Below are 18,546 nucleotides of genomic sequence, written 5' to 3' on the forward strand. Positions count from 1 at the left end.
CACTTAAATTGTGGGACTCGATTAAATACTCAGCGAGCCTGATCTCCCCGCATCTCCCTCTACTCCACCTTCTTCACTGCCCGCTATTTCCACCTGGTCAAGATAACCCGATGCAATTCGCGTGGTGGTCCGAGAATGGTTTTGTAGATGTCCACTCCATGTTTACCCCTACCAAGATTATTCCATTCGCAGCATTACGATCCTCCCACGATATTCCCCTTAGGGAATACTACAGCTACATGCAGATCCGACACTTCCTACAACAACTCATTAAATCTCAACCAACCCCCTATACATTGACCCCTTTCGAAAGTTTATGTAGATCACGACCTCAATCCTCGGGTTTGATCTCTTTAATATATGCAGCCATAATAGGCTCCAAGAAACCACCCCTGAGACCGTATCATCTCCAGTGGGAGGCGGAGTTGGGGAAAAAACTAGACCCAGAGGATTGGCAGGTCATGACTGCTACTCTATCCAAATGCTCCAGGAATGTACTATTCCTAGAAAATGCTTATAAAATACTGTATCGGTGGTGTTACACTCCAGCTAGACTTGCGAGCTTTATTCCATCCTACTCCCCCTTATGCTTCCGTGGGTGTGCCCAGGAAGGAACAATGGCACATATCTGGTGGAAATGCCCCAAGGTATGCAGATTGTGGATCAGAATCTATGCACTCCTTCGTAACCTCTTCAATACAAACATAAGGGGGGATCCTTATGAAGCTCTCCTAGGGGAACTAAATTGACCATAGCAAAAGCTTGGAAAACCCCAGTTCTCAGCTTCGAAGCAGTTAAAAACCGTGTAAATGACATTATGATTAATGAAAAGTTGACAGCTGTGCTATCAGACACACATGATAAATTCCTTTGAACATGGCAGCCCTGGGTGTCTCATGTCCACCCTTCTAGATTTGATCCTGCGCTGCTCTCTCTCTGAGATGCCTCCGTTCCCCCGCCCCGGGGACCCCCTCCCCTCACCTTCCACCCCATTTTCCTTCTCCTCTGCTGCACTATTTTCTCTCCTCTTTTCTTGGCCTTTCCTCTTCTAAATTTTCCTTCTTACATTCTTTCTCGCGACCCCTTTGATCTACAGACCAACCTCTGTCAGGTTGGACACATGATGAGCAACCGTTTTAAGGACATGAAAAAGTGTTACCCAGCTTTATATGGTCTCTTTCACATTATATTGTTAACCATCCAAAGTCAACCCAATCTGTAATAGACATTTTAACCTTAAGCACACTTTGCTAAAATCCAGCAGGTTAACATATCCATAAAGTCCGCAGACCTCATGCAAGCTCTCCTGAACTTCAGGACCGTGTAAGATTTGTTATGTCAAATACTGTTATATTTGTTATATATTCGCAATTTTAATGCAGATGTGTTCACATGGTGTGTCCACCACTGGTTTTTGTATTCTTTTTGATGATCTTTATGTTCAATAAAAACCTTTGTACAAGAAAAAAAGTTGCAACAAATATGATTGACCATGTCCTGCAGGACACACCAGAAAAATATAAGCATTCAGGGACAGACGTTCTCATGTTGTACAGTAATTGTATTTTTATTCTCACCTTCTCTGGATCTATGTGTTTTACTTTAGCGGGGATATTTAGACACGAGAGGGCTGAAAAAATAAAGGTATTGTTAAGGTACTGTAAGTAATAAAGCACACTGTTTATTCAAAGTTGTGTTATAAGCCCATGCCAACTAAGTGATTTTGTTATGAAATGTGGTGTTAGACATAGTGGCTGCATTGGTTTTCTATTTTCAAGTTCATTTTCTTCAAGTACAGATAAAGACCTGTTGATCCTGATAGAAATACAGTGCTTTTGTAACTTCCTGTGCAACTGAATTACCCCAAAATGTTATCTTTTCAAAGCTATCACCTGCAAACCACGCAATCTGTTATCCCTATCCCTATGTAATAAAAATGAGAATTGGGGAGGTGTTTGTTGTCCAAATCAGGAGAACCGCCTAGAGTGACAATGCTGCTCCCCCTAAACAGTACAAAGAGTGAGCATTGGGACATCACCCTAGGACAGGAAGTTTCTTAGTGGCAGGATCATCTGATAAAAAACAAAAAACAAAAAAAAACAAAAACAAAAAACAACTGATGCAGCCACCACACCTTGGGACTGTTAAGCTGTCACCTATTATATTTTTGTTGTAGTTTTTCAACATCAAAGTTTTTCAACATTTTCTGTTGGTTAGAATAAAGTTATTGGCTCTGTAGATATCTAAGGGGAGTTCTCTGACAACCAACTGACTGCAGAGAAGGGGGAAACTATGGTTCAAGATTTATGAATTGGGGACATGGAGGTGATTTTAACATCTAACAATTTCTTCACCTCACTCCAGTCCTGAGGTCAAGGAATCCTTGGGTTTTCCCAAGTCTATTGGAATGCAAAACCTTCATTCAAGTAGGTCCAATGCATTTTACAAGGATGCCAGATAGACCTGTAAATGAATTATGAATGATCTCAAAGCCCATTGACATAGGCCCTTGGGTTGGATTAGCAGCTCGTTAACATGTAGGAGGAACCACCTCAGATATTCAATGCAACCAAAGTGTCAGGGTCAGAATAACGTTTTTAACACAAGGGCCACTGGAAAACTAAGTATACAGTGGGGAAAATAATTATGTGATCCCCTGTAGATTTAGTAAGTTTGCCCACTTACAAAGAAATGAAGGGTCTATAATTTTTATCATATGTGTATTTTAAATGGTAGAAACAGAATATCAACCAAAAATCCAGAAAAAAACACATGATACAAATGTCATAAATGGAGTTGCAGTTCACTGAATAAAATAAGTATTTGATCCCCTACCAACCAATTATAATTCTTTCTCTCACAGATTGGCTACAGTATGTGTTCAGGTGGTACACAGATTAGTCCTGTCCATTAAAGAAGTTGCTCCTAACGACAACTCGTTATGTGTATAAAATACATCTGTCCACAAAATCACTTTCTTCCATTCAAACCCCACCATCATGGGCAAGACCAAAAAGTTGTCAAAGGACTTCAGGGACAATATTGTTGGCCTGCACAAGGCTGGCATGGGCTACAAGACCATCAGCAAGAAGCTTGGTGAGAAGGAGACAACTGTTGTAGCGATTATTCGCAAATGGAAGATATACAAAATAACCATGAATCGCTCTCGGTCTGGAGCTCCATGCAAGATTTTGTCTCATGGGATGAGGAGAATCATAAGAAAAGTGAGGGATCAGCCCAGAACTACACGGGAGGAGCTTGTGAATGATCTGAAAGCAGTTGGGACCACAGTCACCAAACAAACCATTGGTAACACAATAATATTTTGTGAATTGACCCTAAAACTTCCTTTCTGAGGCTACTGTGCTGACACTTACCACTTTGCCTTCTAAAGACCAAGTTTGTAAACTTCTGACAGACCGCATATTGTGTAAATAAAATATTGTCTTCATAGTTGAGTACATAAGAGCGACCTGCAATAAAGACCATATGCTTGTTGTTAGAGAACAGAAGAAGGAGGCTTCCCTATGATAGTGGGGAAATCAGGGGCTGACTGGTAACTTTTGGCCCGGGGGCATATACAACCCAGAATTCCATGGTGCAGCGACTCGCCCCCTTCACCCACTCTCACTCTTACCTCTCTCTTCCTTGCCTCCTCCCGGCTGGACAGTGCCCGCTGCACCGACTCTGGGAAGCAACTTGGTCGGGGCTGGTTGAGGGGAGAAAGCTTCTGGTGGGGCACGGAGCCAGCTTCTGCTCAGACATGGCCAGTGCTCTGTCCTCGTCCTTGGCAAGGACTCTCCTTTTCACCAGGAAGACCTGTCTGTGGCAGAAGCAGTGTAGCCTTTTTACTGGTCACCAGAGCAGCCCTGGGGGGCAATTGGCGCAGACCCAGTCCTCCCCTGGGAGTAATAGGGGTATTGCTCCCACAAAAAAATCTAATTTGCTTACTTACCATATATTGCCTATTCAAAATGTTTAATATGGAGCTGAGGAATCTGAAGAAGCTATTGACCCTGCCCCCCCCCCCCTTTTTTTTTCACTTAAACCATTTTCCAAAAACCTTGACATGAGCGGTCTGATCAGTTTCTCCTGTCAGTTTTTCAGGAGGACCTGATTGGAAGCTTTATGTAACTCTGTGGTCAGGTAGATGTAAATATATGTGCATCTATTTATATCCCCTTACCCCCAAGTCAATCCAGGTCCGAAAAAAAGAAATTAAATGAACTGTGTTCTTTTCCATTTTTCCTGATCTACAGTATACGCGACATACATGAGGTAGCCTGATGAAAACAGATGCAAGACACCTGGTTGTCTATAGATAGAACATGGGTCCGGAAAGTTTTGATGTCAAAATGTAGAGAAAACTGAACGGGCACTGATGTCACAAAAGTTTTAGGGGACTCTGCAACAGACTTGGTGTTCCTGTTGGGATTTCTGGAGGGGGCTGGGGTCTCTTCAGGAGGCTGGGAGCTAGAGCTGCATGATTGTGCATAAAATGAGAATCATAATATTTTTGCTTAGAATAAAGTTCACGATTCCCTTGCGATTCTCGGCGTGAAAGACATCATCTTTCACATTATACAAAAAAAATTGGGCTAACTTTACTGTATAGTTTTTTTAATTCATTGAAGTGTATTTTTTCTCAAAAAATTGCATGTGAAAGACTACTGTGCAAATATAGTGTGACATAAAATATTGCAATGACCGCCATTTTATTCTCTAGAGTCTCTGCTATATATATGTTTGGGGGTTCAAAGAAATTTTCTAGCAAAAAATACAGATTTTTGTCAGAAAAAGGCTTAGTCTTTAAGTGGTTAAACTGCTCTCATTTGCAGACCGAAGTTCATCCATTTGATCTAAAAGAACCGAATGATACAATGTTTCTTTTTATCACTCAGTGCTGAGCAATGTTGTGATTAACTTTGTCCGCTGAATTTTTTTTTTTTTTTTTTACGGCTCTGAGCAGAGAAGTGCTCTGCACTTGTTACATGAATCATGGAAATACCGGATTCAGATCGTGAGGGGGGTTGAATCGAGATCACGATTTTTTAACAATTAATCGTGCAGCTCTACTGGGAGCTTTGCAGGGGCACTGTTGGAGATGGAAGAGCACTTCGTGGGCTAGGAGGCATCGTGTGAGGTTGGGAGGTACTGTAGAACACTGTTGAAGGTTGGGGACACTATGGGGAGCTGAAGGCTCTGTAGCAGACTGGGGGCACTGTGGAGGTTGGAGGCACTGTGGGGGCTGAGGGGTCTTATGGGGCCTGGGAACACTGTGGGGATTTGAGAGGCACTGTGGGTAATTATAGGAGGTTAGTGGCACTATGAGAGGTGGGAGGCATTGTGGAAGGTTAGGAGATCTACAGCTAGATGGAGGCACGAAATGAGGGAGGCCACGGCATGGTAGCAGGCCATGTCCCAGTGCTTGTGTAATCAAAAATGTTGGCTTAATGATACATTACCTGCGCTTTTACCTAAAAATGTTTGTATGACTAGTTGATTGGTATACAGTATCTAAAGACCTATATTTTATGTTTATTTTTTTAAGTTTTGAATAGAATATGGAAGCATTAGACCTCATTGGGGAGATTTTCCCTCACTGTGTGTCCCACAAGCACAACAAGAATTAATATATAGTTGTCACTAAATCGGGTGTCACCATAGAAAGATTTCCGAGGTGGTTCTGTTTCAGTGACAGCTGTAAAATTTGCCACTTGCAATCACTATTACTCCCTCTGACAACGGTCGCTAAGACCCACAAGGAGGGTGAGTCCCTTCCAGCGTGGACGCAGAAAGAAATGAGGTTACAACTCTTCTCCACTATCTGATAGGAAAATAGATATTTCACTGTATTGACAAATATACATTTTTATACCTGGCCAATATAACCAACACATTGGGATAGATTTACTAAATTCAGAGCACTCGGAATCTGGTGCAGCTGTGCATGGTAGCCAATCAGCTTCTAACCTCAGCTGGTTCAGTTAGGGTTTGCCAAAAAAAACCTGGAAGCTGATTGGTTTCTTTGCAGAAGTGAGCCTGATTTTGCCCTCTCCAGCTTTAGTAAATAAACCCCATTTTACTAAAATCAAATATATTATTTGCAAAGGTATTTACATTGGAATCAAACAGAAGTTCTAACACTTACAAAAAACAAATAAGGCATCTCCCTGGTCGTCTGAAGAATGCAAGGCGCAGTTACTGCTGAAATGTCGTAAAACAGGCTTATTGCTTCCTAGAAAGAGAGAGAAAATATACTTCTGAAAATACCAGTCGCCTGGCTGTCATGCTGAATATTTTCTGTGTGACTGGAAAGGAAGAAAAAATCAGTAATGGCAACCTCCAATTTTCCCTGAGCAAAGCTTTTCTTTATGTGACTGGTATTTCTGGAAATTTGAAATTGCACACCCATTCCTTACCCAACTCTTCAACATTTGTCTGGACATTGCCTAAACTGTGTGTGTTATTATTTGGATAACCATGGCAGGATATGACTGGAGTCTGAGGTCATTCAGTCACTTAAAGCGTATGTCAAGGCAAAATAAATTGAAAAACATAAATAAAAATGAGCACATCTCTGGAATACGTGCACATTTCAGAATTAGAGATTGGCGAACAGTTCGGGCCCAGGAAAAGTTCGGCCTGAACATTGCCTGTTCACCTGCTTGGCATAAACCCGAATTTGCAGGGCATTTGGCGTGTCTTCGCCCCGCCGAACGCCCTGCAATGCACTGCGTGCTTGTCAGGATCATTCCCGCTCCTCATTCCAGCATCCGGGTGTTGGCTGTTGTATTCTCCCTGTTTGTGTCCACCTGCAAGGTGATTGATATGGTCAGTCACCTGTTATAAGCAAACCGAACACTCTATCCCTTGCTTTTCATAGAGACAGTATACCTGCATTGTTCCTGTTCAAGCCTTCTATTTGTCCGCCCTGCTTTGCTAATCTGGATTTCCCTGTGTATTACCCGGATCGGATATTGGACTATTCCCTGAACTCTGCCTACCTTTTACCTGGACTGTTATTGGATTGGATATTGAACTAGTCCCTGAGTTCAGCCTGCCTTTTGCCTGGATTGTCATAGAACCACGTTATCTGTCTGCTAACTGCAAGTAGTCTGTTTGTTTGCTCTGTTCACATCGGCCCTGGTGTGGTGGCCAGGCACTATAGCATTGTGTATAAGTCCTGGGGGCAACCAAGTACCGGTAGGCCTGCTTGCCTTAAGGGAAAGGGGGCTGCTATAGGTGAAACACACAGTATCTAGCTATAGTGTCTGACCACCTGCATTGGGGTAGACGGGACATTCGTGACAACGCTGCACAGTGCATTCTGAGCCCTGGCTGGGCAAAGCTTTGTCCAAATCGCGCGCAGTGAATAGCTGATTGTTAAGGAGTGGGCTGGGAAGCTGGCCATGGCGTCCTTAACAACCGTTAATGGGCTTCCCAGCTGACAGCTGAATAAAAAAATAAAACCCATTGCCAGCAATTAGGTAGTGAAAAAAAAACGGTGCATGCTGGGTCAGTGATGTCACAAGACGGTGGTGCCAACAGGTGATGTTGCCAGGTGATCCCACCATTACCCATATAAGAAATCTCAAACGGTAAGTCAAGCATTCTTCAGTTTGCCTTACTGGATGGCGGAGCAATTTTTTTTCATTTTCGGGTCCGGCGGTGAGGCTGGTGTCTAGATTGACAATGGATTTACATCAGGAGACACTGTTTTTTTATTTTTTAATAAAGGAATTGTCAAAAACCGTCTCTGTGTTTTTATTATTTTTTGACACTTTTTTGGTAAATGGGTAGGGGTACTATGTAAGCTTCCACAGAACAGTCTCTCTTAAGCTGGGTAAAAACTAGTAGAATTTTGCTTGACATTTTTCATTGTAAGAACATGTATTCACTTTTCTAACCTTTAGTGGGGTCAAATCGACTTTCAAACAACATTAGAATGTTCTGAGAATTTTCAGAGAAATTTTGCTAGGAATTTTCGTATGACTTTTTGGTTAAAATTCTATTAGCTTTACACTGCAGGACAACAGTGGAATTCTCAACACTCTGCCTGAGACCCTGAGGGCCATAGGAAAAAACACCAGTATACCTGCCCTTGCTGTACACAAAATCCCTCAAGGATATATGTGAAAAGCAACAACAAGTAGCTTTATAATGTGAACTATATACTGTATGCATTATACTTATCTATGCAGCAGGTGGCGCTGTAGTATTATAGTGTTGAATGTGTATTCTATGATATGACAGGGTGTATTGTCTATCTTTCGCACTTGTTTGTGGTTAGTTCCTGTTTCATGTTTCTCATGCTGTAAGACATGCATTGCTAATCCTCCATAAAAGCAAAGCTATTGCTACAAACAAGAAGCTACCAGCGCACAATTTAAATACTCTGCACAACAGGTTATGGGACCCAGGCATCCAGGCACTGGAGAGGATATTGCAAGTTTGTAAGTACTGTATACAAGCTGCTGAAAGATGGCAAGTGGTTCAGATGTGGAGTTTACAATTGCAAAGCTGATCAATGCCAATTACCAGCTGTGGAAGTTCAAACTACAAATGCTTCTGAACAAGGACAACTTGTGATAAGTGCTGAACACAGACAGACCCACAAACGGAGAGATGGACTGGGACAGGAAGGATAGGCAGGCAAACTCGATTATAAGCTTATTAGTGGAAGACAACTAGCTTATCCACAAAAGAACAGAGAAAATAGCCAAAAGTATGTGGACTTCATTACAAAAACTGCATGAGCGTTCAAGTCTAAACAGCAAGCTATTTCTACAAAGAAAGCTATATAAGATGAAACTAGAAGAAGGCCAGCATATGTGTAACCACGTGAAAGCTATTCTAGACATCATAGAGTAGCAACGTGCCATCAGAGAGGACATGAAAGATAGCCATATTGTTGCTCTGCAGCCTTCCAGAGACATATACTGCTCTTATAATGCTTTAGAAACGAGACCCGAGCAGGAGCTGACACTGGGATTTGACAAAGGCAAATTAATTGATGAATATGACAGAAGAAAAGAAAATATGCACCATGATGACGAAGCTCTTAAGATGTACAAAGGCATAAAGCACAACAAAGAGAGCAGAGCCTGTTTTTGCTGTAAAAAGACCAGTCACTTAAAAAAGGACTTTTCTATCTGGAAAGCCGAGCAGCGAAAGCTAAACCTATCCACAAAAGATAGAATGGCCAGATGCATGTTGTCCGATGCAAACCTACCTCACAAGTACTGGGGAGATGCAGTCATGATTGCAATCTACCTACAGAACAGATTACCCTCAAGAGCCATTAAAAGTACTCCATTCGAAATGTGGCATGGATCAAAGCCTAGCATAGGGCACATCAGAGTGTTTGGATGTAAAGCATATCCACTTGCCGCCCGCATAACGTCATATGACGTCACGGAATTTGTGCGGTAATATCTGAATGGTCTCTGTCATCGGTGAACTGGAGAAGGAACCGACCGGCCACGGATGCTGACCATAGAGATTGTCCCCAGAGTCTCTATGATCGTTTGGAGGCTAGGCGCAATGTTATGACATCACACCCAGGCTCTGCATTTGAAAAAATGGCGCCGCCTCAGCTGGGAAGCCAAGATCTTTATTTTTTTATTTTTCTTATTTCAGGCTTCCCAGCCTAGAGGTGAGATGTGTGGACTTATTGACCCCATATCTCACTGTAAAGAGGACTTGTCATGCTTATTCCTATTACAGTTACATCCCTTGTAATAGGAATAAAAGTGATCAAAAAAAAATGTAAAAAGAAAGTGTCAAAATAGAAAAATAAAAAAGTGAACGAATACGTAAGTTGCGTCCACATATGTAAAAACCACACATGTGAGGTATCGCCGCGAATGGAGCAATATTTCTAGCACTAGACCTCCTCTGTAACTCCAAACATGTAACCTGTAAAAAAATTTAAAATGTTGCCTATGGGGATTTTTAAGTACTGAAGTTTGGCGCCATTCAACAAGTGTGTGCAATTTTGAAGCGTGACATATTAGGTATCTATTTACTCATCGTAACATCATCTTTCACATTATACAAAAAAATTTGGCTAACTTTACTGTTTTGTTTTTTTTTAATGCATGAAACTTTTCCAGAAAAAAAGGCATTTGAAACATTTCTGCGCAAATACCATGCAACATTAAAAAGTTGCAATGACCACCATCTTATTCTCTAGGGTCTGCTAAAGAAACATATATTATGTTTGGGGGTTCTGTGTAATTTTCTAGCAAAAAAAAATGATGATTTTTACATGTAGGAGCGAAATGTCAGAATTGGCCTGGGTGGCGAGTGGTTAAACCTATATTCCAAGTGAAAATCGATCCAAGCTGGAGAACAGAGCCATAGAGGGCATTCTAGTAGGCTACAGTGAGAAAACTAGGGGTTACAGGATGCTACACCCAAAGACTGACAAAGTGACAATAAGCAATAGTGTTTATTTTGATGAGAGTCCATCACCAGAAACACCAGAGTATACACTGGCATTAAGAGCAAAGACACAAGTGATGGCCAAGAGTGATCAAAGTCTGCATCCGTAGTTAATAGCTACACTCACAGAACTATCCTCCCAAGTAATTGGTTTGGGCCTGCATATTGGAATACATGTAGCTCTATTACCACCATCTGCTTGAGCTTTCCATGGTTCTTCTCCCATATGCCACCACACCAGCAGCTCCACCCTCAGTATATACAGTATATACCCTGCAAGAGCAAAGAATGGCCACCCAAGACTGGCTGGAGACAAGGTGGTGCCTCACCCTAAAAGCCAGTGTAGCCTGTCTTACACCCTCCGAAATGCGCACAAACTTATCAGCTCACAAGATTTCAGAGAGAATCAAATGGTAATTGTAGCACTTAATAAACAGATAAAACAAAACACTTGCAATAGTAGATTTAACAGACCAAGCAGAATTTCATTGTTAGAGATTACATAGACTTTAATCCATCTCTCTTATTTTAGCAACCAGCACAGTCTGTCCATCTGTAATAAGACTACATAGAATAAGTTGAGAAATACATTTATGAAATCATAGTCATTACCTGGGAATGACAAATATCCATCTTTTACTTCAACTGGTGTATTCTTCTCCAAAAGTGGAGGTGAAGGACTAAAAGAAGAAATTTATGAAAAATTAATGTAAATGTATTAAGGTTGATGACCACAGTAGGAGTAAGAAACTTATTGCTCTCTTCTGTCTGTATCACCCCGCAGGAGGAGGACAGACTCATAGGTTCCTTCTGTCGGTGTCACCCAGCAGGAGGAGGAAAGACTAATAGGCTTAACGTGATTGCTGCCCACACCACTTAGAGTATATCCACATGTGACTCTCAATATATCAAACAAAACAAAATATAGTGTAGCACAACCAAAAACAAATACAAATGAAACAAGTCCAACTATAACAAAATCAGTGACAGTTCATAAATTTCCAGTGACTTCAGTGACCACCACATTTAGCTGGAATGAATGCTCACCTCCAAAAGAGGACCCCACTACAGAGTCACACACGCCTGTGATTATATCCCTCAGGATGCCTTGGGAAAACAACTACTCCTCCAGGTGTCCCTGGACAGGACAGACCTTCTCCCGGGTTTTCACTATGTAGATCGCACTATGATGAGGATTTGTGTTCCCGAAAAATCCTGAGAGATATTACATTAATGCTGTGTACACATGATTGGACATTCCGACAACAAAATCCTGGATTTATTTCCGACGGATGTTGGCTCAAACTTGTCTTGCATAGACACGGTCACACAAATGTTGTTGGAAATTCTGAACGTCAAGAACACGTACGTACAATACGTATGACGAGCCGAGAAAAATGAAGTTCAATAGCCAGTGCGGCTCTTCTGCTTGATTATGAGCATGCGTCGGAATTGTGTACACACGATCGGAATTTCCGACAATGGATTTTGTTGTCGGAAAATTTGAGAACCAGCTCTCAAATTTTTGTTGTCGGAAATTCCGACAAAAAATGTCCGATGGAGCCTACACACGGTCGGAATTTCCGACAACAAGCTCCCATCAAACATTTGTTGTCGGAAATTCTGATCGTGTGTATGCAGCATAAGTGTGTGTGACTCTGCAGTGGAGTCTACATAGTTAGAACCTGGGAGGAGGTCTGTCCTGTCCAGGAACACCAGGAGGAGGAGTTGTTTTCCCAAGGCATCCTGAGAAATAAAATCACAGGCGTGTGGACTCTGTAGTGGGGTCCACTTTTGTAGGTGAGCAGGCATTCTAGCTAGAGGTGGTGGTCACTGAAGTCACTGGAAATTTATGAACTGTCACTGAAAGTGGAATTTGTCACTGAAAGTGGAATTTTGTTATATTTGGACTTGTTTCATTAGTATTTGTTTTTGGTTGCGCTACACTATATTTTGTTTTGCATGTCCTTAGTTTGCTTGTCTTCAGCAAACTGCTGGCTTTTTTGGGCATCATCTTTAGAAGAGGCTTCCTTCTGGGACGACAGCCATGCAGACCAATTTGATGCAGTGTGCGGCGTATGGTCTGAGCACTGACAGGTGGACCCCCCACCCCTTCAACCTCTGCAGCAATGCTGGCAGCACTCATACGTCTATTTCCCAAAGACAACCTCTGGATATGACGCTGAACATGTGCACTCAACTCTTTTGGTCGACCATGGTGAGGTGCTATTACACCGCTGTATGGACTTGGCCACCATGCTGCAGCTCAATTTCAGGGTCTTGGCAATCTTCTTATAGCCTAGGTCATCTTTATGTACAGCAATAATTCTTTTTTTCAGTTTCTCAGAGAGTTCTTTGCCATGAGGTGCCATTTTGAACTTTCAGTGACCAGTATGAGAGAGTGAGAGCGATAACACCAAATTTAACACACCTGCTCTCCATTCACACCTGAGACCTTGTAACACTAACGGGTCACATGACACCGGGGAAGGAAACTGGCTAATTGAGCCCAATTTGGGCTCAGTTAGCTCAATAAGGAGGTGAGCGGACACTTTTTGCACAGGGGTTTGCATGTGTGTGTAGAAATTCAGGAAGAGGACACCATTCTTACTACACATTGGTCATTGAAGGACAGTGAAAAGGACTTGTATTGTTTATGGACATTTGTTGTAAGTTTAATGTTGTGCTGAACTATTGTTATGATTAAGGCTAATAGCTCCTGGAAGTTATCCTGACTACAAGTGAGGTATAATCTTGTGATGTTTTGCAGACCTTGCACAATATATATAGGCTAGGTCAGTGGTCATCAACCCTGTCCTCAGGGCCCACTAACAGGCCAGGTTTGCAAGATAACTGAAATACATCACAGGGGATACCATTTGCTGCTCAGTGATTGCAGTATTCTAGTCTGCATCTCCCCAAGGTAATACATAAAACCTGGCCTGTTAGTGGGCCCCGAGGATAGGGTTGATGACCACTGGGCTAGATCACCAGACTTTTTTTTTTTTTTTTTTTTTACAGTTTTTGTCTTTTTTCACAGTCCTCTTCCTATGGAGATAATTGCCTGGTGGGCCTCGTTCAGGGGCGGACTGACCATCGGGCAATTCGGACAGGGACCGAGGGCCCGTGGCCAGTAGGGTCCCCATGACAGATTCCACTTCGATCTACCCGTCAATCACAGCTAGCTGACGGGTAGATCGGGTCCCGAATCACTTAGATACTGCTGCAGTGTAAACGAACCTCTCCTGATGTGCTCCTCCCCGCCGGCCCCTCCTTCCCTCCCGTCCATCCCAGGTGCTTGTATTTGTCATCACCTCGGACGGACGAGAAGAGAGGAGGGGCCGGCGGGGAGGAGCACATCACGAGAGGTATGTTTACAACCGCTTCCCACGCTACTCTGCATCTAGGAAGGAAAGTGCAGCAGCTGCTGTCCTGTGTCCCTCTATGTGCCCAGCATCCTGCTCTGTGCCCAAAAGCCCTGATGCCTGCCCATACTCTGCTATCTGCCCCATACCCTGATGCCTGCCCATACCCTGCTATCTGCCCCATACCCTGATGCCTGCCCATACCCTGCTATCTGCCCCATACCCTGATGTCTGCCCATGCCCTGCTCTGTGCCCCCATGTCCTGCTGTCTGCCCCCATGCCTTGCTCTTTGCCCCCATTCCCTGATGTCTGCCCCATGCTCTAATGTTTACCCCATGTCATGCTCTGTGCCCCCTTGCCCTGCTCTGTGCCCCCATGCCCTGCTGTCTACCCTATGCCCTGCTCTGTGCCCCCATGCCCCGCTCTGTGCCCCCATGCCCTGCTCTGTGCCCCCATGCCCTGCTGTCTACCCCAATGCCCCGCTCTGTGCCCCCATGCCCCGCTGTCTGCCCCATGCTCTGTGCCCCCATGTCCTGCTGTCTGCCCCCATGCCTTGCTCTTTGCCCCATGCTCTGTGCCCCATGTCCTGCTGTCTGCCCCCATGCCTTGCTCTTTGCCCCCATTCCCTGATGTCTGCCCCATGCTCTAATGTTTACCCCATGTCATGCTCTGTGCCCCCATGCCCTGCTGTCTACCCTATGCCCTACTCCTTGCCCCCATGCCCCGCTCTGTGCCCCCATACCCCGCTCTGTGCCCCTATGCCCTGCTCTGTGCCCCCATGCCCCGCTGTCTGCCCCATGCTCTGTGCCCCCATGTCCTGCTGTCTGCCCCCATGCCTTGCTCTTTGCCCCCATTTCCTGATGTCTGCCCCATGCTCTAATGTTTACCCCATGTCATGCTCTGTGCCCCCTTGCCCTGCTCTGTGCCCCCATGCCCTGCTGTCTACCCTATGCCCCGCTCTGTGCCCCCATGCCCTGCTCTGTGCCCCCATGCCCCGCTGTCTGCCCCATGCACTATAGTCTGCCAATACCGTGCTATCTGCCCCATGACCTGATGTCTGCCCATGCCCTGCTCTGTGCCCCCATGCCATGCTGTCTGCCCCCTCGCCTTGCTCTTTGCCCCATGCCCTGCTCTCTGCCCATGCCCTGCTCTGTGGCCCCATTCCCTGATGTCTACCCCATGCCGTGCTCTGTGCCCCCTTGCCCTGCTCTGTGCCCCCATGCCCTGCTGTCTACCCTATGCTCTGCTCCGTGCCCCCATGCCCCGCTCTGTGCCCCCATGCCCCACTCTGTGCCCCCATGCCCCACTCTGTGCCCCCATGCCCTGATGTCTGCCCCATGCCCTATAGTCTGCCCATACCCTGCTATCTGCCCCATGCCCTGATGTCTGCCCATGCCCTGCTCTGTGCCCCCATGCCTTGCTCTTTGCCCCATGCCCTGCTGTCTGCCCCATGCCATGCTCTGTAACCCCATTCCCTAATGTCTGCCCATGCTCTGTCTACCCCATGCCATGCTCTGTGCCCCCATGCCCCGCTGTCTGCCTCCATGCCCCACTCTGTGCCCCCATGCCCTGCTCTGTGCCCCTATGCCCTGATATCTGCCCCATGCCCTATAGTCTGCCCATACCCTGCTATCTGCCCCATGCGCTGTCTGCCCCCATGCCTTGCTCTTTGCCCCATGCCCTGCTCTGTGCCCCCATTCCCTGATGTCTACCCCATGCCATGCTCTGTGCCCCCTTGCCCTGCTGTCTACCCAATGCCCCGCTCTGTGCCCCCATGCCCTGCTCTGTGTCCCCATGCCCTGATGTCTGCCCCATGCCCTGCTCTGTGCCCCCATGCCCTGCTCTGTGCCCCCATGCCCTGATGTCTGCCCCATGCTCTGTCTGCCCCATGCCATGCTATGTGCCCCCTTGCCGTGTGTCCCCATGCCCTGCTGTCTACCCTATGCCCTGCTCCGTGCCCTGCTCTGTGCCCCCATGCCCTGCTCTGTGCCCCCATGCCCTGCTCTGTGTGCCCTCATGCCCTGATGTGTGTGCCCTCATGCCCTGATGTGTGTACCCCCATGCCCTGATGTGTGTGCCCCCATGCCCTGATGTCTGCCCCATGCCCTGGTCTGTGCCCCCATGCCCTGATGTCTGGCCCACACCCTGCTCTGTGCCCCATGGCCTGCTGTCTGCCCCATGCCCATGCTCTGATGTGTGCCCCCATGCCCTACTGCATGCCCCCATTCCTTGCTGCCTGCCCCCATGATGTGCCCCATGACCTACTGTGTGCCCTGTGATATGCCCTACTGTGTGCCCCATGATGTGCTCTACTGTGTGCCCTTGTGGTGTGCCCCATGTTGTGTCCTACTGTGTGCCCCATTCCCTACTATGTGCCCCTCTGTGTGCCCAATTCCCTCCTGTGGGCCTTGTGATGTGCCCTGTACCCTGCTGTGTGCCATATGATGTGCCCTGATGTGTGCCCCTTGATGCATCATTCAGTGCCCCATAGTGTGCTCTTCTGTGTGCACCATACAGTGCCCTATATGTGCCCTTCTGCTTCATGTAATATACCCTGCTGTACCCCATAATGTATCCTCTTGCCCCCACGTAATATGCCCTGCTATGCCTCATAATGTGCCCTGTTGTGCCCCATAATATGAGATTGTATCCCTCCTAATGTGCTCTGCTGTGCCCCTTAATGTGCCCTCATGTAAAATACCCTGCTGTGTCCCATTATGTGCCCTCTTGTCCCCATGTAATATGCCCCATAATGTGCTCTGTGCCCCATAATGTGCCCTCATGCCCCTATGTAATATACTCTGCTGTACCCCATAATGTGCCCTCTTGCCCCATGTAATGTTCCATGCTGTGCCCCTCTGCCTCCCCATATGTAATGTGCCCTATAATGTTCTCTGCTGCCCCCCCCATGTAATGTGTCCTACTGTGCCCCCCCCAACCTGTAATGTTCCCTGGTGTGCCCTGCTGCTATCCATGTAGTGTGCCCTCCTGCCCTCCACACACACATATTGTGCCCTCCTGACCCCCTGTGCTATGACCTGCTGACTTCTATACTTTGCCATGGTTCCTCCATGCTCTGCCCTGCTGCCCCCTGTTTATCTCAGGTTAAACCCAGAATTGAGGCGTCAACGCAGTGCAAGATGGGGGGGTGGGGCTTTGTGTGGGTGTGGCTTGAGTGTGGGCGGGGACACAGGGGGCCCCATGATCCCCTGTTGCCCGGGGGCCCCATGAGTTGTCAGTCCGCCCCTGGCCTCGTTGGTGTCTTACAATGAAAGAGATATTCAAACCCTGCAAACCAGACTGCATTAGTCTGACCCTGAATATGTAGCACATACTGGCATTAGGATACTCACGGTATAGTCACCTGGGTCAGAAAATATTTGCCCTCCTCCTCACGTAGTTCTATGGCGCTGTGTGAATTGGCCACATCATTCATTAGAGACTGTCTAAACCTTTGAGCTGATATCGCCAGGTTCCATCTGCCCAGAGACTAGAATGGATATCATAAGTTATATATTATCTCATATGTTCCTATCCCTCATTATGTGAACAACCCCCCTTGTCTCATATAGCTTTTTACCTCACTGACTGGAAGTGGTGTCACATCTTCTAGACTACCAAAGCATGACACTGAAATAAAGAGAACACCCGGTTATTTTTGGAAAGCACCAAAGGGCATATAAAAAATGGGGGATGAATCTATGCACATTCGAAGAACATAATCATTTCCTTAAGTGGGTGGGCAATTACCAATGTATGCAAATAAGAATTTTTGTCATTTGCGAATATGGACTCTAATAATGGTGCAGAATTAAGTGCTTTGAATTTTGTGAACAGACAGTGAAGGAAAGTGGGGAAACACTTCACAGATTAAATAGTATATACACTTTATTAGGTACACCTTGCTAGTACTGGGTTGGACCCCCTTTTGCCTTCAGAACTACCTTCATTCTTCGTGGCATATACTCAACAAGGTGTTGGAAACATTCCTCAGAGATTTTGGTCCATAGTGACATGACAGCATCATGCAGTTGCTGCAGATTTGTCAGCTGCACATCCATAATGCAAATCTTCCATTCCACCATATCCCAAAGGTGCTCTATTGGATTGAGATTTGGTGACTGTGGAGGCCATTGGAGTACAGAGACCTCATTGTCATGTTCAAGAAACCAGTGGTGAGATGATTTGATCTTTGTGACATGGTGCATTATCCTGCTGGAAGGAGCCATCAGAAGATGGGTACACTGTAGTCATAAAGGGATGGACATGGTCAGCAACAATACTCAGGTAGGCTGTGGTGTTTAAACAATGCTCAATGCTCAAATATCCCCCACACCTTTACACTACCACGACCAGCCTGAACTGTTGATACAAGGCAGGATGGATCCATGCTTTCATGTTGTTTGCGCCAAATTCTGACCCTTCCATCTGAATGTCACAGCTGAAATTAAGAATCTTCTATTGTCCAATTTTGGTGAGCCTGTGCAAATTTCCTCTTCTTGGCTGACAGCAGTGGCACCTGGTGTGGTCTTCTGCTGCTGCAGCCCATCTGCTTCAAGATTCGATGTGTTGTGCATTCGTAGATGGTATTCTCCATACCTTGGTTGTAATGAGTGGTTATTTGAGTTATTGTTGCCTTTCTAGAAAACAAAAAATACCACACTAATTATATTAAATGTGAACTAGCAGCAACTAAATCTGTGAGATACTACCACAGTGACATAAATAAATG

General features: G+C 45.5%; 1 protein-coding gene across 1 annotated transcript in view; it reads right to left on the minus strand.

Annotated features, from left to right (window-relative positions):
• LOC141107618 (uncharacterized) overlaps nucleotides 1–18,546 on the minus strand; it is a gene marked incomplete in the record, with an annotated part of 110,163 nt that overhangs the window by 20,882 nt on the left and 70,735 nt on the right. Inside the window, 6 exon segments of the mRNA XM_073598474.1 lie at nucleotides 1,578–1,630; nucleotides 3,378–3,473; nucleotides 6,152–6,238; nucleotides 11,062–11,129; nucleotides 17,168–17,304; nucleotides 17,395–17,444. Of these exon segments, the coding sequence (XP_073454575.1) occupies nucleotides 1,578–1,630; nucleotides 3,378–3,473; nucleotides 6,152–6,238; nucleotides 11,062–11,129; nucleotides 17,168–17,304; nucleotides 17,395–17,444 (491 nt within the window).

The sequence above is a fragment of the Aquarana catesbeiana genome, linkage group LG09 (genome assembly GCF_042186555.1).
Source record: "Aquarana catesbeiana isolate 2022-GZ linkage group LG09, ASM4218655v1, whole genome shotgun sequence".
NCBI classification, from domain to species: Eukaryota; Metazoa; Chordata; class Amphibia; order Anura; family Ranidae; genus Aquarana; species Aquarana catesbeiana.